We start from the raw sequence: 21,605 nt of genomic DNA on the forward strand, positions 1-21,605 counted from the left end.
AAAACAATTCCTCAGCCAGTTGTCTAAAAGCTGTTGAATTTTGAAAAGCATGCCACGTAAAATATTTGTTATTATTATTTATTGTTGTGATTATGAGATGGTAAAAGTTTGATTGATAAACTTGGTTGAAAACAAATTTGTTGTCAAAGTGATTCAACAGTAAGTAAATATACAAACCAGATATCAACAATCCCATGTTTTAACCAATCTTCCCAAGTTAGAGCCGTTGGCAGTAGACGGCAGATTGGTAATTTTCTGAATGTTTTTACAACATTTCAAAATTTGTCTGCCACGAGACAAAAAAAGTTGCAACCATTGATGAAAAAATGCTTCTGGAAATGGAGGAAAACATAGTTGAATGCTGAAACTTTGTATGTTTATCAGAAAAAGAATGAGGAATTCAAAATCACATTCACTATTACTTTCATTTTCATGTAGTTTTTTTCACTTTTTTGTTTCTTTAGCATGGGAATGTTACTAAAAAAAGTTTTTATTTCTGCCGATTTGGATTTTCTATTCATTTGGGGTTTTTCCTTTCAGAGAACTTATTTTTTACTCATAACTTTTTGTTCCTCCATTTCCAGAGGCCCCTTGAAAATGCGTCCTACCACATTTTTTGACTCATTTCAACCTTTTCCAAAGTTAGAAAAACGACGTGTCCCGTCCGTCATACATTTTCAGTTAAGAAAATGGCTTGTAATTTTCAAATCATATACTTCCATTATAGAGTACCATTTTTACATAAAATTGAAAAGTCAAGAATTTAGAAAGCCTAATTTAAAATTGAGTGGACAAAAGACAGACATTCTTGCTAGTATTTTTCAAAGACGCTACGGTCTATTGAATAACAGATAACTCCAGCCAATACAAATAGGATGAACTATCTTGTACCTAGGTAACAGCTGTGTTGTAAAAGAGAAATCGATTATATGACGTTATCATCAAAAAAAATTCTATCTTTCACACGTTTTCCCAAACAACTATTGCAAGGATGAAACCAGACTGTATTATATTGACTCTAGAGTTAAACTTACTTTTTGGCTGTTAAATTAGATTTGAATATTTTTAACTTTGAATTGAAATCAGCATTGAAAAGGAAAGAACTTAACATAATTTGGAAATTTTGGAAAATAAGGAAATTTCAAGACTTTATTTGGCCCGAATAACTTTTAATGGGAAATAGTTAATTCATTTTAGGTGATTTCTAGAATATAACCTAAATAGCCCGCAGCTTCATTGAAAATACATAAAAATAATCCACACCGTATCCTCCAGCAATAAATAAATACAAAATTTGTTGAGCAATTAAGAGTAACAACAGGAAAAAGGGTAAAACATATAAAGTCAATGATTTAACTCTCCGTTTTGATTTCATTCTTTAGAAAAGATAAAAATTTCAAATGTCCCAGAAATTGACATGGCAAAGGCCGCAGTACATGATGAGATCTATCGGGAGTTGGACCATGGATGTAAGATAGTTCAGCTGACATTGTACAAACATCAAGTCAGTGGTCATCATGTCTTTTTAATGTACGATGAAAATAAACTACTAAAACATCTCAACGAAGATGAACAGTACATTTATGAAGGATTCCCTGAGTATCTGAAAAAATTCATCCCAAAATTCTATGGTAAGAGCATGTTATAATATATATTTGCCGATAAATCCATCATAAAAACACGTCTCGAGTTCGCTTGTTAGAGCACGCTTAAAACAAACAGACTTCAATATCTACATACATCTTACCACATAGGTTTCTTTGAAATCAAATGATTTCAATAGTTTTCTGTTTTGCAAGAGCCACAAATTTTCGATTTTAAGATTAATGATCTATTATGCTATTGATAGTGTTTGTTCTTGTTCTAAAATTGGCCCAAACATTGTCCTGAGTGGAAAATTATACTCTAATTTTTGATCCCAAATGAAAATAATCAAATAAGCAAATCCTCAATGCAAAAAATTGTGCTATTCTTTCCATCCCTACTGACTTTTCTAGCTCGAAAACAATGAAATTCAAATCACCAGCCATAAAAAAGATTGGAATATCAATCCCCATCGAGTTTTGGTCCGTTATTTCTACCCCCACCGGTTTAAAAAATCCGGTTCTGTGAGAAGAGGGTTAATTTTCATTGATTTTTTCACTACACTCAACCTTATGAATCAGTATTGTGATCCAACTTTTCTCCCAATCTGTTTACAGGAATAGTGAAAGTGGTTTGCCATAAAGCTGAAGATGGAGAGATCCTATGTTTTGCTTTACCGAAGGACTGCTCATATCTCAAAGACAACGATCGATTTCAAAACTGGTTGACCGGTATGCAGCTCATCAAAAATCAAAGTTTCACAAAGTGAGTACAACAACTGCCCTAGATTTTCTATAAATTTCAGAGCTACAATTAAAGTCATAATATTAGAAAAAAGAGGGATTTTTTAAAAACGACAAGTAATTTTTGTAAATTATTCTTTAATTTGAACTCGGGAATGTAGAGTTTTGAGTTTTTCAGGATCAGAAAGCTCAAAGACGATAAGGCTAAGAAAAAAACCTGGAGGACACTAACTCAAATTGGAAAATCTAATGAAATAAAGTAGAGATGTTTAAGTCATGATACTCGCCCGAACTTAAAATTCTGAATATCAATACCAAAAAATTCAATGTTCACTCAACAGAAATGCGATTCCCGAGGCAATCAATTAGGTTTTCAACAAATTATTATTTGAAATCTCAAAATTTTTCATGAATGATGCTAGTTTCTTTTGTACAGTCAATAGTTGATTACGTTTTTCTTTAATGAATGTTCCAAATATTTTTCAGCGTGTTCACAACAATAGAAGATGATAAAGGTAAGAAGTGCTCCTGATATTCCTTTTTTTTCTTTACCTTTCCTAAGGAAGATTACGACCCATAGTGATAAAAGCATAAAATTTGGCAAATATGACCCTTAGAGGGTCTAAAAGATGACGTCATCAGGTGGCTGAGCAAAAATTTATTTTTTTGAAAATGTTCAAAAAATGCTGATGAAAATCGAGGTATCGAACATACCTTGAAAATCTTCCTATCAAAAGTTATGAAGGTGAAAGTTTTGTGATGACGTCATCATAAGCTTTTCCGGCAAAGCCTAAAAATCCCGTAATAACGAAACTAGTTAACCAAATTTGGTGTTTTATACATAAAAAAATCACTCACTGCAAAAATATGCTAACTTTCCATCTCAACTAAATTTTCTGACTTGAATGCAATGGAATTCTAATCCCCAGCCATAAAAACATGGGAATATCGATCTCTATCGATTTACAATCTGTTATTTTTACCCCAACTGACTGAACAATATCCCATAGGTTCTAAGGACTGCTCCTTTGTTTCTTACCTTTTCATCTATCTCTAATTTGTAGAGGACCTGAAGATCAAAGAGCGCGTTATGAAGCAATTACAACGAAGCATCGAAGACAAGAAATCTGAAAGTATATTTTCACATTCTGTCATTAATATTCGTTTTGACTTTCTAACTCCCCTCCAGTAAGGAGACTAAATAGTGGCTCCCAGAGCTTAAGCGACTCAAACACCCGTCATGTCATAATACAAGACACTCAAGTAAATTAGAACGGGCAACAGAAAGTGAGGACAAATTCGGTAATACGAGGCGTGTGATTTAGCAGACTCTTAAAACAAGAGCTCTTATGGTGATTGAAAGTCTTTCTTTAATCCAAACACTTTAAAATTGAAGTATCTTCAAACAAATTAAAGTTGCTCTATATTATATAATCTTTAATCCTTATCTCGCTGATACCGATCTACGCCTATTGAAAAGCATTCCCACCACACCCATACTACCAGGTCGGGTGTTTAAGATAAAAACTGTAATTATTAAACGGCAATTTTTTCAACGATGAAATGCTGAATCAGCAGAAAAATAAAAAAGTAAATAAATGAAAATTGCCGTTTTCGGCAATTATTGCCGTTTTTGGAAATAAAAGTTGATTTTATGATTGAACACGTGGTATTTGACACCCTCGCGATAAGTAGGCCCCCTGTGCCTCGTTTAGTTTTGTTTTCAACTAGTTTTTGTTGGAAAGGCAGATAGCAAAATCGAGTCATATGTAAACAAATTTACAACGGGGGTTTTGTTATCTCTTTCTGGCTGTGTTTCGGCATCGATGCAGGATCTTTTAACATATTATTTTAGAACTTTTCATGTTATTGAGCAACGAAAAATTAAAAAAATCACTTTTAAAAATCCGAAAAACCTTTCTCTCGATGCAATTTTACTATTTTCAAACACCTCTGACATCTTTGCCCTTAAAAGGACAACACATTTTGCTGATTCAGCATCTCATCGTTGAAAAAATTGCCGTTTTCGGCAATAATTTCCGAAAAGAGTAATAGTTGCAGTTTTTATCTTAAACACCCGACTGACTACCAATTGAAATTAAGAGAATCTTCCTTAACAATATTTTATTATCGATTCAAAGAATTTATGCTTTTGGAAGATGTATCACGCAAGTTTAAATTCCCGTGCGCCATCGATCTCAAGATGGGTACGCGCGGTTTTGGCGACCGCGAAGGAACAGAAAAGCAGAAACGAAAACAACGGAAAGCTGATTCGACTACGGCCCTCAGTTTAGGAGTACGGATGTCTGGCATGCAGGTAAGTCTTGGTCAACTTATTGTTATCAAGAGGTTAATCGATATTCATTTAGATAACTGAAATTGCCTTTTTGGACTTACCACGGAGGTTCTTTATAAATTAACTGATGTTCGTTCGTTCGTTCGTTCGTTCGTTCGTCTGCTACCAGATTTTCTCGGGATTAGCTCATATTTTGGAGAGAAAAAATCTTTTGGGCAAATTTGGGCCAAAAAGTGCCTAACATGGGTTTTTTTGGACTTTTATCGTCAATAGGGAAATCATGCTAAAATATTTATTCAGCCCAGTATCTACGACTATAAGTCATACGACTTTAACTATACTCCACAGGTCGATATTACTTTGAGCTGTGATACTCACGGTAATCTATTTAAGTAAGGTAAGCTGCTCACTATACTTTTTTACTCTCTTGCTATTTGTCTTATTTTTCATCTGATTCTCATCTTCAGGTAGTAGGGGCCAAGCCTGGGATTCCGTAACATCTTTTCTACGACCTAACCATTTTTAGTCCATCTAAAAGATCAGTATATTATAAGATATTTTTGAGAGGGAGGACGCGGATTAGGTCCGGGAAAACTTTTTGTGACCAAAATAGTGACGCGATAGGCAAAGCTGCTGTGGTCGTACCAGTCAGGTAAGTAAAGCGGTCACACACAGGCAGTGTTTGGAATAATGTTGAACATATATTCAAACTGTAGAAAATGAAAAAATACTCTAATCAAAATTTTGACAATTAATTTGAGCAAAAACAAGAAAAATCACATAATGTAAGCCTAGTCATTAAATGAAATGATGCTTGTACAAAAGGGCATGAAAATGTATAAGATCTGATTATTGAAATTTCAAACAAATTCATGTAAAAGTACTGAATATTAAAAAACTAAAAATAGCTAACTTACCAGCTTGCCAGTATGAGAGAGCTGTGAAAAAAAAGGGTGTGACCAAATGCAGTAGAACTGCATGCAAGAAAATGCAAATGCAAAATGCAATTTCAAAAGAATTTCTCAGTCAAGTTGTTGACTCTGTGACTATGACTTGATAAGTGAGTATCCTAGTTCTGGCAGCTATTTCTAACATTCCCACCGAAAAGCAAAGTGGACAATGTTCAGAAAAACAAAACAAAGTAGATAATTATGAAAAATATAGCCTAGTTACTAATCCTATCCTAGCATAGAAACCATTAGAAAATATAGCCTAGTCACTAATCCTATCCTAGCATAGAAATCGATCTCTAAATTCTAGAGTGAAATTGAAATAAAACCGAGCACACAGGCTAGGAAATGTAAACAACAACCAAATTCATCACTTTGCAAATGGTCTCTGAAAGTGTTCTAACATAAATTTTGCAGTTCAAAGTTAATCAATATCAACACCAAAGTCTGTGAGTGAGTATTTTACAGCTGCAAGGGAAAATAAAGGGTAGAGAAATAACTGATTTTTTAAAGTCAAAATAAACGAAGATGATTTGTACCAACTGAAAGAGCATGAAATTCTGAGCAAAAAAATGTATTACAACAACTCTCTAACTAAAACACACAAAGAAATACAGCCGCTTGAAGTTAAAAAACATACCGACGTCAGTACGATCAAGACAAGATTTGACGTCAAATCACAGTAGAGCTGACAGTTATTTGGTCTTAAAGCGGTTTGACTGAAATCGTGCACGGGTTTTTTTAGCCAGGTTTGAAATCAGAACGTTTTTTATAGGGGCTGCTTTATACTCAGTAGATCCATATTCCCTATAGAGGTATGCAGGACCAACAATCAAAATTATAATTTTTGTGTATCTTTTCTCACTTTCTATCAAAGGTCTATCAACCATGCAGCGAAGAATATTTCACAGTAAATAAACTAGAGGGACGGAAATTCAAAGATGAAGACTTTGTAAAAGCATTGAAACGTTTCGTATACAATGGGTCACATCACCGTGTCGAACTGCTTGGTCCTTACATCGAAAGACTTGAAAAATTATTGTATAATATAGAGAAAGCGGATTGTTTCAGGTTTTACTGTAGTTCATTACTGTTGATGTATGATGGTGACACTTCTATGAAGTCTCCTCACGTTGAGGTCCGAATGATCGATTTCGCGCATTGCGTTTTAAAACACGATGAGCTGAACACTCACAAAGGTCCTGATAAAGGTTACATTAAAGGTCTGCAAAATACCATTGATATCTTTAAAAATATCAGAAACAGTTTTGAGAAGACTTCACCGCGTTGACCATCGGCTTTCTTAGGCCTGATGATGTTAAAACTATTACTGGGTTTACCTTTTTGAAACTAACGCTGTTTATTACACTCTCGTCTTTCTCGCGAGGAAAAAGATTTTCCAGTAGATTTTATGTACACCGACAAGGGCGTGGTTACCGCTAAATAAGATTAGATTGGTTATTTTCTTCATCTCGTAAGATCCTAGGCTTTTATTTATTCATTTATTCCTACGTTTCGAGCATAAAAGAGTAAGGACTGGAGCTGTCTATTCTGTAGCCAGTAAGATTCACGCTTTGAAAGAAAAGGTGAGTAATGGATACGAATTCTCTTTTTATAAGAAATATTAAATCAGAAGCCTCAATTATTCGTATTTTCGTAGTCTCGACTGCGGTCGAGCAATGATGATGATGATGATTCGAATTTTTCATTTTTTTAAAGGCAGTTCTTCAGCAGCTCTCAAACAAGTATTTCCTTAAAATGTTTTTTTTATATGCAAGTGTCGGCCCCTGGTCAGGCTCGTATATGCTTCAGCTTTCAAAGCATCCAGGCATAGTGTATGTTTATGAAAAGACAAACATGTTCTTAAGATTCCAGCAAAAATGGATATCACGTTTAAATGAAATTATTCTTATGTACACTACATTATGTTTTGAAAAGTCGGGGAAAATCTTGTACATAATAAGTTTCTTTATTTGAAGCATTGGATTGGTTGAAAGATCCATTAGCTGATTACCAACCATGATCTCCTTCGCGATTGATTTCTGCCTGATTTTAAAGTTGCAATTTTTGTAGTTAGTCAGTTCAATGATACTTAAGGGGAAGTTTAAGGGGGTAAACTGGGATAACTTATTGTTTTTCTTTCGTATTTTACCAATATGGTATGAAATAATTCCAGATTTTTTAAAAGATTGTATAGAGTATTGTTTTGTTTTACACTGTTTTTAATATAAAATTTCCTTTTTTTGTTGTTCTTGTAAAAAAGATTATTCTAATTTTATTCTAAACGAAACTTGATAAAAAATTCGCGAATTGTTAATATTTTAGATAGTAAGTTTATGTGGAATGAATCTATACCAATTTTTTTGTTTAATTAGTGAATTTTTATAGTTTTAGGCTTTTTTTGAATAAAATGATAAGAATTATGATAACACTATAAAGTTAGACTCTATTGATTGATTGATTGATTGATTGATTGATTGATTGATTGATTGATTGATTGATTGATTGATTGATTGATTGATTGATTGATTGATTGATTGATTGATTGATTGATTTCTCCACACTTTGTTAGATCGATGTTGCTGCTTGAAAAATCTCGAGTTTTTGTCAACTTGAATAATGTAATAAAAAGGAAAAATGAAAAGTAAAATTGTCATAACAACAATTTGACATGTTAGAATATCGATAAAAAAGAAACCTGAACATTTGAGCAAAGTGCGAATTTCATGGAAAATACATTTTCTTTTACGATAATAACAATTTGCCTCTTCACCTTTACTTGCTTTGACTCTACCTAATTTTTTTTTCGCAAAAGAACGATTTTTTTTATTTCTGAATTATCTTTATTTGTAGAAAATTCGATTGTGCGAATTTTCGAGATTCTGTCAAAGCTAGGAAATTAATTGGCTACCATACCGCTGAAGTGGGTTTTGCCCTCCTCGTGCGAAAAATGAAGCTCCTCTAACGTCGTTTTTCCTTTACAATACAGCGACATCTTTTAGTAACGTCTCAAATTCTAGAAATCACTGGTGCAAAGTTGAAGAGGCCGTGGATTCATGTAGATTTCTTCAAAGATAATGTTTTTCTTTGTTCACTATGGAGGTTAGTATATTGACAGTCTACTATAGAATTTTTGATCTATACAACACAGATTTCATGAAATCTGAAATTGGGCTTTTCGCAATTTTGTATTTTATTTTATAGACACTGATGCTTTACTGTTGAATTCAAATTGCCAATGCAAGATTCTTTTGGAAAGAATAAAAAAAGCGTGTGCTCTTAGAAGAGAAGGTACTGATTTTGTTCTTGTTCACCAACTGAATGAGTTTGATGCACCGCATTGAGTTTATAAGTGGAATCTTCAACCCTTCCCTAGCAAGAAAAAGTTTAAGTCTCAACAAAGAATTTGGTCTCAAGATTTGCGCCGCGTTTAGAAAATGGATTATTGCGCTTTCTTTGTTCACGTGGCATATTTTTCGAAATCCACCGATATATTTCACTTATTTCTACGGCAATAGCAACACATTTCGTATTTTTTTCTTCGTCTTATATTCCCAAAGTTGAATTATTTTGATAAATGCAGGTTCGAATAACCGGCAGTCTACTGTATTTGTGTTTACAAGTTTTAGTTTTTTAGGTAAGGTAAAGATTTCAAATTGTGATTTATTGACACAAAGCGGTTTGGATGTTTTCAAAATCACCTCTATTGATAATACATATACACGTTTTTTTTTTAAGAAACTAGTTTTACCAAGCAGCCTCAATGTTTCTTAAGAAATCGGCCTTTTGAGCCTTAAATGTTTCTTACATGTTTATAAACTTTTTAACATAATCAGCCTCATGGAAGGCTGGGTTGGAAGGTTCTTAAAAAAACCGAATTAAAAAAAGTTATTTTCTCATTCCCAGCCTCAGCATGTTTCTTAGATGTTTCTTAGTTTTTAGGCATTCTGAGCCTTATGTTTCTTAAAAAAAAAACGTGTAATACGTCCTGTTACATTGTAGAATTAATCGATATTGCGGACATGCAGGCTGTAGTTCAGAAGTTGAGTGATGCACCAAAAAGTTCTTACGCAAGTAGCTACCTTCAATATCGTGCAAACTATGTACTCATCAAAATCATTAGTAAGTAACACATGTATCCCGAGAGACCCTTTTAGACCGACGACCGACGTTCGAAAAGCTATTCCAGTGGGACTGAAATATTTCTATGATTGCACTCTTCCCGAAAAAAATCCGTTCATGGACCGGTGGAGGATGAATTGTCCAGGGATGCCCAAAAAAAGTCCTAAAAATTGCATTGTCCAGGGGTAAATCTGCGATGTCCAGGGGTAATTCATTGAAAAAATAATATATCCTACACTCCCGATGAACGGATTTATTCTGGAAGAGCCCATTAAAACAAACACTTCTGCTACAAAGGGATAATAATTTAGCGTTTCTTTCGTTCATCACCCTTGAAGAGTACACTAGTAACAAACTTTTTTCATTCTTGTTTGGGTGATAAGAAATTACCTACAGCACCTGACCCCGAGAATGCAGTAAACCCCGAGAATATAGGTTTCTCATTTTTTAGCGTTGTAGCCCTAACGATAGTTCAACGTCATAAAAAGTTGTATCAGAGCCTGCTGTTACATATTACTTATCATTTATAGACATAAAGTTTAAACTTGAATTAGTTTTTTCCAACGGAAATCTGAATCAAAGTTGATCGGATACAACCTGAATTGAGGCATTTTTTAAATAAATCTTCTCCAAATCGAAATCTATTGGAATTAAGTTATGATGATAGGGTATTTTCTTACTCCTAATGAACAAAGGAAATGGGAAAAATAGTCCATTTCAAAATTTATTGTTCTAAATCAGATATTTTGACGAAAATGTTTGACCTACTTTTTGGGGTTAGTTGACCTTCAATTTTGGGCCTTCATAATCCGACACAAAAAAGTTTGTCAAATTATGTAAAACTTATTTGTTGTACTTTCATAACATGAAAGTACTACCTGAGAGATGATTGATGTTGACATTTTGAGCTTTTTCGACGTATCCCAGACCCGCTGGGACCCCGCCCCAATTAGAAAACTTGCCTAAGTTTGGAACAATAGAATTTCTATCCACATTGGGACTTTAATAGAAATCTTTGTCCCCGTTGTGGGAAAAGTTCCAACGGGGCTATGATGCAGGGGTATAGTTACATTATTCACATATTTTAACAAAAAATTTTCAACCTACAAAATAAAAACAACTTTCTTGTCTCTTCTTTTCTTCCTTTCTTTTACTTTTCCTCATTTGCAGCACATAAAATTAATATCTTTGTTAAATTTTTGTCAGAGTATATTTCTAAAGTATGAATTTCTCTTAGAAATTAATAATTTCGGATGAATACTGAAATTCTGCTGTCAACAACCAAATCTTTTCACCTACATTCTGGGGGTTAAAAAGTGAAAAAATCCATTTTTCAGAATAACAAAATGTTCTTTAGAATATTGTTTTGGCACAAAATATTTCTAAAATTTGCTGTTATAATTAATCCATTTGAAAAAATATCAACATTTTACTATTATTAGATTTAAAGCCATAAAACCAAACCTACATTCTGGGGGTTATAACGAAAATGGGAGTCAACTTCAAGGACCAAAAAAATTAGCCTATCTATCAAAAGTAATGAAACTAACCCCTGGGAAATGATTTTGGAGGTTCAAAATTTCATTGAAAACATTCATTGTTTTTAAAAATTCAAATCTACATCTTTCAGGTCTGATTCAAATTTCACCTACATTCTTGGGGTCAGGTGCTGTATATTGTAACACAAAAATCAAAATAATCTTCCTTCTTTAGAGCGAATTGATGAAAATGGTCAAATTTGTAAAGAATACATTCCATTGCTGAATGGTTTAGATAGTGCAAACCCTGAATTCCTAAGTGAGTAAAGTAAAGGGATTTATATTTATTTCGAATTTAACCAAAAGTTCAAATAAATGTAACCTCTAACCCCTTCTAACCTGGTGTTTGGTTTTGACGACGCTTTCAATTTAATTTCTCCAAACATTACAAACCTCGAAAATCTGAATGCGATTTAGCCCAAATTTAGCTCCACGGAATTAGAAAACACTTTGAATAACTGAAGTTCGAATGTTTGAGAGTTTTTGTCTGAGTTAAGCATAAGTTAGACTGGCATTTACAGACGAATTTCCTGCAGTTTTGTAGAGGCATGCAATTCAGATTATTGTTTTATCGAAACGAATTTTTTGCATAAACCTTCGCGAGTTGTCTTATTAAAAATTTTCATCTACTCAGCGAAAGAAGACTAAAGATGTGAAAGTTTTTATGCCTAAATAATTAGCTTCTTGCTTAACTTTCTAATATCTCACTTCACAGGTCGGCTCTCTAATCGTAAAGTGAACCCTGACGCTTACAACAAAGAATCACGTGACGTATTCAACAGAACGGCTGTTTTGAAGAACAAAGGTGGACGTAACGATTCACGTACACAAAACCAAAGACCGAAAGCATCCAACGCAAACCTTTCGTCAGCTGGTGGTACACCTCAAAGGAGAACTTCCAATAGAGATCGCCATTGAATATTGAAAGTTGAAGTTTTTTTCTGGTATATCGCCAGATCGTTCATCAAAACAGAAATTTCGGGATAAATTCTGCCATGCTACAAAGTACACCCTTACAAGATTGTACAAGAATGTTGTATTTTTTCAAATGATCAATGAATGCAATCGTGTACAGTATCTCAAATAGAGTAGGACATTGAAAAGAGTTTTAAATTAAAAAAAGTTTAGTTGCCAAGATCTTTAATGAAAGCGAGCCTTTCAATTATTGTCCCTGACTTCTTCCCAACAAGAAGAAAAATTCATCTTGACTGATCCCTCTTGTATTGTATCCCAGAAAAAAGGTGTTCCAAAAATAAGTAAATTAAGCCATGATGCATTTTTATGTAACCTATTTTATACTTTTCAAAAGTTCACGAATTGAAAATTTATACATAAATGATAAAAATAACAACGTCTTATTTATTCTTCTCCTTTGAGTGCACGTGATAATTTCTTGATTTTAGTAGCAGTTGACATATCAATGAAGTAATCACCAAGGTTGATGACCATTCCACCAATCAGTTCTTTGTCAACCTGTAGCAAAACATTCAAATACTAACTATTTTTGACGTATCACACCTCATCGGTCAAAAAAAAAAAAGAATGGTCGTCCAGTAAAGACACTGTTTTCATCAAAAAAATCCAGGCATACCCTCGGTCTGAAGGTGGTTTCTTTATAAATAAAATAGAAGTGATGAAACATCTCTGGTATTTGGCTTAATATCATTTTGGATACAGTAAACTTTCGGTTATTGGAACTTCTACTATTCAAATCTTTCTATATTTCGAACAAATAAGATTCCTTGTTCAACTTCGAAAATCGGCGAGAGTAGTTTTCGATAGAATTTCGTTACAACACAAAAAAATTTAAAAGATTTTTTCGAGAAAAAAAATATTACCTTGGTGTCTATTTTCAAAGTTTCGTTTGACTTGACAAATTTGTTCAAGGTGCCCGTCAAAGTTTTCATGGTGGCTTTGTCCAATTCCTATGAAAAAAAAACAAGTGATACTTTTATGGACCTACCTGGTTATGCATTTAACACGTATATAATTGATATCTACGTTCATCCGTTAAACAATCATTCAGAACACAAATAGTGAGGATTTATTAAAATTAGTCGTTTAGAAACCAAAATTTCATGCTTATGAAATATTCTTTCATATTCAAGACTTCGTGAGCATAAAAAACATCTATCTCATCAAAAAATTGAGTAAGTTGGCTAATAACATTGATGTATATGCTTATCTGCTTATTAATAGTGATTCTTATAGATAAACATGCGTTTTTTGAGCTGGAAAGTTCTTTTTTACAAAAATCTACTTGACCCATCTTTTACCTACTTTCTTGCAAAAAAATCAAAAAAAAAAAAAACAGTGGTCCAATATTTCACAAAGTCCAAAAAACCCGTTTTTTAGCCGTTTTTTGCCCCAAATTTGCCCAAAAATATTTTCTTTCGAAAATCGGGCGAAGTCACATTCGAGGGTTTATACCGGGTACGCCGCAAAAAAGTTTCTCTCTTTAAAGTGAATTTCCTCGAAGTCTGAAAATTAAAAGATAACCAATCTTTTTTCATTGGAAAGAAGAAAGATAAACTTAAATTTTGATGGGTCATTTATAAAATTTGGTTCATTAGATCAAAAGTTATGCTCAATTGAATAAAAAAGTTACTTTCAGAAAGTGCTCGAAAACGTTAAAAATCGACCTATCAAATTTTTAGTTTAAATTTGGCAACCGCAATAGCCTTTACATGTTTAAGAGCATTTTTGAGTAACTTAACACATGAATTTTGAAATTGAAGGGTCGAAAGGGTTTTAAATCTTCAAAATCAATTTAATTTATTTTTACCGAAATTTTCCTCAGTTTTTTGGTTCTAGACTGGATAAAGTCTATGTAAGGCTGGATCTACCTCGAAACCCATATTTGATGTATTTTTATGAATTTCATCAGATTTTTTTGTTCTTTTTCGAGGAATTTTCTTCTTTTCATTGAAATTCAACCTTCCTTTATATAACAAAAGGTCATTTAGAGAGCTTATTATCATTTTTAATGACTGAAACGAGTAAACTGATGTATCATGTAATTATGCTTCTGTTTAATTTGATAAGTCGATTTTTAACGTTTTTGAGCACTTTCCGAAAGTAACTTTTTTATTCAATTGAGTATAACTTTTGATCTAATGAATCGAATTTAATAAATGACCCATAAAAATTTAAGTTCATCTTTCTTCTTTCCAATAAAATAGGATGGTTTCTTTTAACGTTTTTAGATTTTGAGAAAATCAGTTTCAAAGAGAGAAACTTTTTTGTGGCGCACCCGGTAGTTATGCATCTTTGTGAAAAAAATCATAGACAATGAAAGAGCCAATCTCGAGAAAAGCTAATACCTAAGTAATTGATAATGTGCTTATAAAAAATATCGAATTTGGCCAAATTTTCTATAAAAACACGCCAAACAACCAAAATTTCATGTCTAAACACACATATACATCAAAAGTAAGCCCTCATGAGCAAAAAAATATCTATCTCATAAAAAATTTGAGTGATTTGACTAAGAACATTGATGTATGCTTATTAATAGTGATTCTTGTAGATAAACATGCGTTTTTAAGCCAAATAAAATTTTTTGCAAAAATCTGCTTGAGCCATCTTTTACCTATGATAGTACCCTACTTTCATGCAAAAAATCAGTAAAAATTAATGATCCGATTTTTCACAAAGTCCAAAAAACCTGTTTTTTAGCCGTTTTTTGGCCCAAATTTGCCCCAAAATCTTTTTTTTCGAAAATCGGGCTCCGTCACATTTTAGCCACAACCATTTTGCACCTTTGTACCAAAAATCAAAAGATTCTATGAGCCAATCTCGAGAAAAGCTGGTAACTAACGAACGAACCAACGAATGGACAAAGGTTAATTTATAGGACCTCCGCCCCGACGGGGTAGGTCCAAAAATGAATTTTAGATGAAGCAGGCCCTACTAGATATCGCCAAAATTGAAGTTCTGTATTATGAAAGCAATTTATTTCTCCTATATGTTAGAATAACTTGCCATTGAGTTATCCTTCGACATGAAAATGATCAGAAGACCATAAGCTTTTTTGCATGTTTTCTTTAATATAAGTCAAACCTAGTATGTGGTAAAATTAGATGAGGGAATTTCCGAAGGGAAGCCAGGGGAGAAAATTTTCATGTCACTCTCTGCGATTGTTTATAATCTATCATCGCATCAAATGTAAGAGATAATATCTTACTTTGGCAGTGGTGACTGTGCAGTCAACCTCACCACGTCGAGCTCTCATAATTTTATTGAATGAACTGATCACTCCATCCACACGTTTCAAACGATTTCCTTCAGCCAGAACACCTGATCATGAAAAATAATAAATAACATTTACAAAATCACACACTTTCCCTTCATTCAAAAAAGAGATAAAAAACAGCAGACAACATAAATTTCTCATATTCTTTGTCAGCAAAAGGTTTTAGAATGAAAGAGATAAGTGAAGGTAATTAACGATAAACGAGTACTTGGGTTGGGTACTGCAATTAGTCATGCTCAAATATAGAAAAGTATTTACCCATGAAGTTGACGGTCAAGTCTGAAAATTTGTTGTCCTTTAATACCTGAACGATAACATCTACAAAAGAGAAATGCGACAAGAAGTTTAATCAGGTAGAGTAGCCCACAGCGCCCACAGCAGGTTTACAAATATGATTTACCACATTCGCTTATAGTTGAGCGGATCTTTTTTCAAAGAGGTTTAAAATTTTTACTAAGTTTTGAAGCAAACTATAATTCTGCATAAATGAAATTCGCCATATATTCAATGAATACAGAGTAGTGATTTAACATGTGGCATACCTTGTTTGTCATTTTTATTTACAGTGGGATCCTTGCAATAAGCAGAAAGTTTTTCATTATTTTGTAACAGTCCTTGGACTTTGTTTAATTCCCCTTCAACTTTGTCTAGAGCTTTTGTTCGACTGGCAGCAGAAAATAAAGCATGGGCGTATCTTCCTTCAACACCAAAAACTTTGATGGCAGCCTAAGAGGGTGAAACATAAATAGGTTTACAATAATTCAAATCTCTTCAAAAACAAAAATTAAAATAGTCAAATAGTAATTGGCATAGGTCAGATAAAAACAAAAGTTCACTAGGGGGTTGAAAATTAAAACTTCACTACAGTAAACTGATGATAATGATGAGGCAAAATAGCACTTTTAAGGTCTTTCCAAGAAAAATGAATTGGCAGTCTGTACATTTGAAACATTGCCTTTGAGGAAAAAAATCAAATGAAAGAATGAGATTAAAAAAATCAAAATTGGCTTTTTCAAACATTTAGCAAGCCCATTTTGATCTATTTTTGAAGACTAATCTCATATAACAGATCTTCCAATCTGCAACCAGACTCTGCTCTAAAGGAATAATAGATATATTATTGCTCTTTGGAGTCCAAAAGATACCAAAAAATGTATTTCAAAAATATTTGGTGGCCCCTTCAGACACAAAGTTCTTTCATTGAAAAAAAAAATATTTAGTGAGTGAAAAAAATAATTATACCTTTTCAGCTTCTTGGAGAGAGGCAGAGGAAGAGCTGAATTGACGAACCTATAAAAAAAGAATATTTTGAGTCTACGTGGGTTTTTAAGTTGTATTTTATTAGGTTTATGGAATTTAAAATTTTTGGAATTTGGGATTTTTGCAAAAAGATATAGATTCTTTTGAGCAATCCACCCCTCTTATAATACAATAGTATACCCCGCAAAAATTAAACTATTTCTTAAAATATTTGCCTAGCGAAAATACCTTTATAGCTCCTAGCAGGGGGAAGGACTATAACATTATGTTTGTAGTGTGTTTGTTTTTCATGATTTTTAATAAAATAAATTAGGAAGAAAAAAATCATCTCTCTGGCTGTTAGTGTTGCCCCACATTCTGTCTTTATATTTTTTCTCTCTTTCACTGAAAGAAATTTGTTGCTATTAATTACAAAAAGCTGTACTTTGTGATTTTTTTTCCTAAGAATCAACTAACTCTTCATTCTAATAAATTGATTTAAGGTTACAGATAGGTCAATTTGATTATTTTTAAAAAGTATCATTAATTGTTTAGCATCCTTTCTTTGATGAAATTGGACTGGAGTGGTTGAAGTGCAATTCAATGGCTTTCTAAATATGTAATTACTTTTCAACATATTTTTCTAATTTGGAATTATGATGCGATTTCAAAAGACGAACTTTGAACTTTGACGAGTTACTCTTCAAAATCTACTGAATATTTTTCAATGAAACCTTTTGTATTCGAAAGCCCTTGTTCTCCCCTACAAAATCGTGCTCCGCTTTATCATTTACACGCCCCATTCAAAAGATATTTAACTTTTCATGTTATGCGATGTTAAAAAACAGGTTTTTCACGTTTAAAGCAAGTTTTCTCCACAACAAAACCTCGAATCAACAATCGGAGGCACGGTTTTGCTATTCAACCTTTTCTGAATAGAATGACGTAGGTTTCAGAAATATCGACCAACCAGATCTTGTAGAGTAACCTTTCAAAGTTGGTATGTACACTGGATTTTTGAAAAAATTGTGATTGAGATATTTCAAATCTTTTTATCTTTACCGAAAAATCCCCCCCTCTTTTATTGAAAAGTAAAAAGACCATTATTCCATTGTAAGACTTTATAATAAGGATATCGAAAGAAGCGTCGCTTTAAACTTCCCTTTACAGTTTTCTTTTACAATTCAAATAAAAGGCTCAATCAATAGGGATTATACATCGATAATGTTTTTAGCATTTTTTGCAATTTTGATACACTTTTAGGTTTAGGGAAATGCATCATTCGATGGTCCGTAAAATTTTGAATCTTTTACAGCAAAAAAATTTTTTTTGATGTAAAAAAAAGATTTTCTTCAAAGGAGCCCTATCTGTAACCTTAATATGCATAACACTATTTATTTGATCTTTGACGTCCAGAAAGCATGCTTTTTGAAGAGTGTTATATAGGAGGAACGATGTAACAGTTTGAATGAGTCACGAGTAAAGGTTTTTAAAAAGAAAGTTTCATCTGTTATCTATTTGGTTCTTATGAAAGAAAAATGCGGCCGTTAATTCGATCCCTGTAAAATAATTAAAAATAATTAAAAATAAAACACATTTCTCACGCAAAGGAGCCTTTATTGATATTCTTTTAATGTTTTGCATATAATAAATAGAATGTTTTCTATATTTAGATCAAAACATTCGATTGTAAATTAGTTTGAGATCAACTATTTTTTTGTTTACAGAAGCAATAGAATGTGTGATCACATCTTGAAACAACTCTCGAAACAACTCTCGATCCTTCTTTTGCTTGAAGAATATCGTTGTGTAAAGAAGTAGCTTTTATCTATCTGGCACAGCAGGGAGTATGACGCCCTTTCTGTTGCTTCCTTTTACCCCCAAATATAAAGCATTTAAGCATAAAAACATTTGGAGGGATTGTCTCTCACAGGAAGGACCAAGACTTTTTAATGCTCTACCAAAATCCCTTCAAAACCTCACAAATTGTACGAAACAAACTTTTAAACAACATCAATCCCTCAATACACTGCCAGGCGAACCACTGCTTCCTAATTATTTCAACTTCAGGAGAGCTGATTCCAACAGTGTATCAGTAATGGTCAATCATCGGATTCCACGAATTGGATGAGTACCATAAAGTATAAAATCAAAAAGTACCGTCAACTGCTCTAACTTGGGACGATTGGTCGAAACATGGGACTGGTTGATATCTGGCCTGTATTTTCACTTACTGTGAAATATCTTTGACAATAAATTTGTTTTGATAACTCCACCAAGTTCATCAGTCATACTTCTTGTTCCTCTTAGAGTGCACAGACACTCACGCGTGTTCCACTACGGATTTTTTTCATATTTTGATTTAAAAGCCTACTCTGGCCTACTCGGTGCGAAAGAGAAATCGTGTATTTTTTAATACACTGTTCATTAACTCAAATCAAATGACTTTGAAGGTTTGGTGAAATTGTGGCCGAATTGCCAGTGCGTCACAAAGAGCGATATTTCGATTGCACAGAAGCGCTTCAAAACACCAGCTTTTTTGAGTTTTGTCTCGTTTACCCAAACGCTTCAATCTTGCGTAGGCTTAGGGGTCAAAACTAGAACCCCCAATACGAGACATTTGCCTGACCGAAAAAAAATCATCCTCATCAATTTCGTTAATTGTCAGAATTGTTTACTCACTGGAAATACGCAACTTTTTGAAGCTTAGTTTTTTTCTCGGTTGTGCTTCATTTTAGAAATAACGCAGGGGGGGGGTCAGGGTCCAGGATACCAACCCAGGGCCAAAAAACCTGACTTTTCAAGATTTGAAAGTTGTAGACACCACCACCCCCTAAATTGGTATCAATACTTGAAAACCTAAATTAGTATCAATACCAACTTGAAAACCCAAATTTTCTAAAAAAGGGGGACACACCCCCCTAAATTGGTATCGATACCAACATGAAAATCCTGATTTTTCTAAAGAAGGGTGTCGGAATTAAACGAGGGATCGATATTAGACCAATTTACGGTATAGACTATGGATTGACATTGTTTTAGCTTAAAATTGGTAATAATATGCTAAAATTCTGTTTTTTGGTGCAGTTTTTGCAGAGTGTGGTGCGTTGGCTCGAGATCTTGAGTGTACAACATGGAGAAAGTCAAGTGCAGGTGCAAAATTTGAGGTTTTCAGGTGCAAGTGCAGACGGTTTTTCAGCCTCAAGTGCAGAGTTCCGCTATTTTCTCCTCAAGTGCAGCTAATTTTAGCAATTTTTACCATTTTGGGCCAATTTCTGAGGTATGGGTTCGCCTTGACCGGACCAAAATTCATCAGGTGCGCTATCCAGCGCGGAACGTGGTATTTTTGAATTTTTCCTCTCGGGTGCAGCCTTGCCATACTCTGCAAACTCAGAAATAGTCCACCCCTTATACCAAACCCGATCAATCGAACACTTGCCGAACCAATCGAACAATCAAACTAATCGAACTCCCTCGAACGATTAAAGTTCGATTAAAAAAATTAATCAAACTCTAAATTTTTTTAAAAATTGTGAGTGTTCGATTAAATTCGATCAATGGGTTGTGGTTCGGTTTGATCAGTTCGATTACAGTAACCAATTTTGTTTGACAAGTTAGTGCCTCTATCTCCATCCGTATTCAAAGCCAAATTCAAAATGTAAATCGGGAAATTATTTCCGATAACGGATGACACACTTTTCCTGTATCCTTTCAACACCAGAGGTGGTTTGTTGGGGGCTGGTGGTTTGTAGTATTTCGCCATTCGACCGCGTGCGAAATTGTAACAACAGAGGCACAAGTGTTTCAACTGGTATTCCAAAGAAGCCATATTTTGGTTTGTACAGAAATTTCGCCCGCTCAAATCGAAACAACAAAACTGGCCAAACTCACTAAAGCAAAACATTGCCGCCACGGCATTTCCCTGGATAAAAATTCTGGTCACGTGACCATCTGTGATTTTAGACCAATGAAAACACTTCATTTCCCCGGATTAAAGTTGTGTCTACACTATCACGCGGGAACTAGCTAGAAAAAGAAAGAAAAAACCAGGGGTCAAATTAAATTGGGCGTGGCCGCCATTTTGAATTGTCACAATAAAGTTTTTGCAAGTGAGGAAAGATATGAGGATTTAATATCATTGAGCTAATCGAACTTTTACTCGACCGAACTAATCAAACTCCTATTACTTCAAAAATTGTGAGTGTTCGATTAGGTTTGATTAATTCTTTTAATCGAACTTTAATCGTTCGATGGAGTTTGATTAGTTTGATTGTTTGATTGGTTCGACAAGTTTGATTGATCGGGTCTCCTGGCTTATAGCAGCCCCATTTTTTCCAGTGTGGAATCCATGCAAAAGCCACACCGAAGATATTTTGAGGATCAAGAAGGTTACACCCAATTGAGGGCATTCTCACGCCGAATATATTCGGCGTACTGTGTATGAATTCCAGACTGGTATTTTTTATATCAAAATTTGGTTTTTGAGCCTTAAACTCTTGTTTAGAGGGCCTATTTTTACACACTGCTATTTCTTATTATGAATGAAAATAGACAGAAGTCAGGGGCTGTAAATCTCAGAAGCCGCCTGCCACAGAAGCTTCGTCAGTTTTGGCAGGAGGGAAAACAGTTTAAAAACCCTCTCTTTTCAAAAGTGTTACTATTTCAGATAGAACTTGAATTGCATGAACACATTGCGAAAAGATTTGATGAGGAAAACCTTGTAAAGGTTGTAGGTGTAATTTCGAATTAAAAAAGAAGAAGGAAAACGAAGATAATACATACTGTTTGAAGACTTCTGAGCATTGAAGTTCTTGCTGCAGCCGCCATCTTGTCCAGCAAGTTAAAATGACCCGAAAATGGAGGGCAATTTTGCAGATC

General features: G+C 33.8%; 3 protein-coding genes across 4 annotated transcripts; 2 read left to right on the plus strand and 1 right to left on the minus strand.

Moving 5' to 3' along the window:
• Positions 1–1,359: 1,359 nt before the first annotated feature.
• On the plus strand, positions 1,360–7,813 carry LOC136809377 (inositol hexakisphosphate kinase 3-like). Its single transcript, XM_067065902.1, has 6 exons — positions 1,360–1,631; positions 2,202–2,349; positions 2,814–2,842; positions 3,392–3,460; positions 4,469–4,644; positions 6,451–7,813. The coding sequence occupies exons 1-6, from the start codon at positions 1,418–1,420 to the stop codon at positions 6,862–6,864; spliced, it is 1,050 nt and encodes a 349-aa protein (XP_066922003.1). The 5' UTR covers positions 1,360–1,417; the 3' UTR covers positions 6,865–7,813.
• A 733-nt stretch (positions 7,814–8,546) lies between these two features.
• Positions 8,547–12,418, plus strand: LOC136809396 (uncharacterized protein CXorf65 homolog). 2 transcript variants are annotated; one of them, XM_067065922.1, is made up of 5 exons: positions 8,550–8,675; positions 8,778–8,864; positions 9,576–9,695; positions 11,409–11,492; positions 11,949–12,418. In XM_067065922.1, the coding sequence occupies exons 1-5, from the start codon at positions 8,651–8,653 to the stop codon at positions 12,149–12,151; spliced, it is 519 nt and encodes a 172-aa protein (XP_066922023.1). In that variant the 5' UTR covers positions 8,550–8,650; the 3' UTR covers positions 12,152–12,418. The 2 variants fall into 2 exon arrangements, with proteins under 2 accessions (XP_066922024.1, XP_066922023.1); XM_067065923.1 differs by lacking the exon at positions 11,409–11,492 and having other exon boundaries at positions 8,547–8,675.
• Positions 12,419–12,505: 87 nt separating this feature from the next.
• On the minus strand, positions 12,506–21,605 carry LOC136809395 (ATP synthase subunit O, mitochondrial-like). Its single transcript, XM_067065921.1, has 7 exons — positions 21,510–21,605; positions 16,731–16,778; positions 16,031–16,214; positions 15,747–15,806; positions 15,420–15,532; positions 13,072–13,158; positions 12,506–12,706 (listed from the first exon to the last, which is right to left on the minus strand). The coding sequence occupies exons 1-7, from the start codon at positions 21,552–21,554 to the stop codon at positions 12,593–12,595; spliced, it is 651 nt and encodes a 216-aa protein (XP_066922022.1). The 5' UTR covers positions 21,555–21,605; the 3' UTR covers positions 12,506–12,592.

This window comes from Clytia hemisphaerica, unplaced genomic scaffold (assembly GCF_902728285.1).
Source record: "Clytia hemisphaerica strain Z4C2 unplaced genomic scaffold, Clytia hemisphaerica genome assembly, whole genome shotgun sequence".
Classification (NCBI taxonomy): domain Eukaryota; kingdom Metazoa; phylum Cnidaria; class Hydrozoa; order Leptothecata; family Clytiidae; genus Clytia; species Clytia hemisphaerica.

Excerpts from the sequence above, each read along its gene's own strand:
- LOC136809377 (XM_067065902.1), top strand. The coding sequence starts at position 1,418 with ATGGCAAAGGCCGCAGTACATGATGAGATCTATCGGGAGTTGGACCAT. Across the intron at positions 1,632-2,201 it reads ATTCATCCCAAAATTCTATG|GAATAGTGAAAGTGGTTTGC; the intron begins GTAAGAGCATGT and ends ATCTGTTTACAG. Across the intron at positions 4,645-6,450 it reads TACGGATGTCTGGCATGCAG|GTCTATCAACCATGCAGCGA; the intron begins GTAAGTCTTGGT and ends TTTCTATCAAAG.
- LOC136809396 (XM_067065922.1), top strand. The coding sequence starts at position 8,651 with ATGTTTTTCTTTGTTCACTATGGAG. Across the intron at positions 9,696-11,408 it reads TGTACTCATCAAAATCATTA|AGCGAATTGATGAAAATGGT; the intron begins GTAAGTAACACA and ends TTCCTTCTTTAG. Across the intron at positions 11,493-11,948 it reads TGCAAACCCTGAATTCCTAA|GTCGGCTCTCTAATCGTAAA; the intron begins GTGAGTAAAGTA and ends CTCACTTCACAG.
- LOC136809395 (XM_067065921.1), bottom strand. The coding sequence starts at position 21,554 with ATGGCGGCTGCAGCAAGAACTTCAATGCTCAGAAGTCTTCAAACA. Across the intron at positions 15,807-16,030 it reads AAATAAAAATGACAAACAAG|ATGTTATCGTTCAGGTATTA; the intron begins GTATGCCACATG and ends TCTCTTTTGTAG. Across the intron at positions 15,533-15,746 it reads CTTGACCGTCAACTTCATGG|GTGTTCTGGCTGAAGGAAAT; the intron begins GTAAATACTTTT and ends TTTCATGATCAG.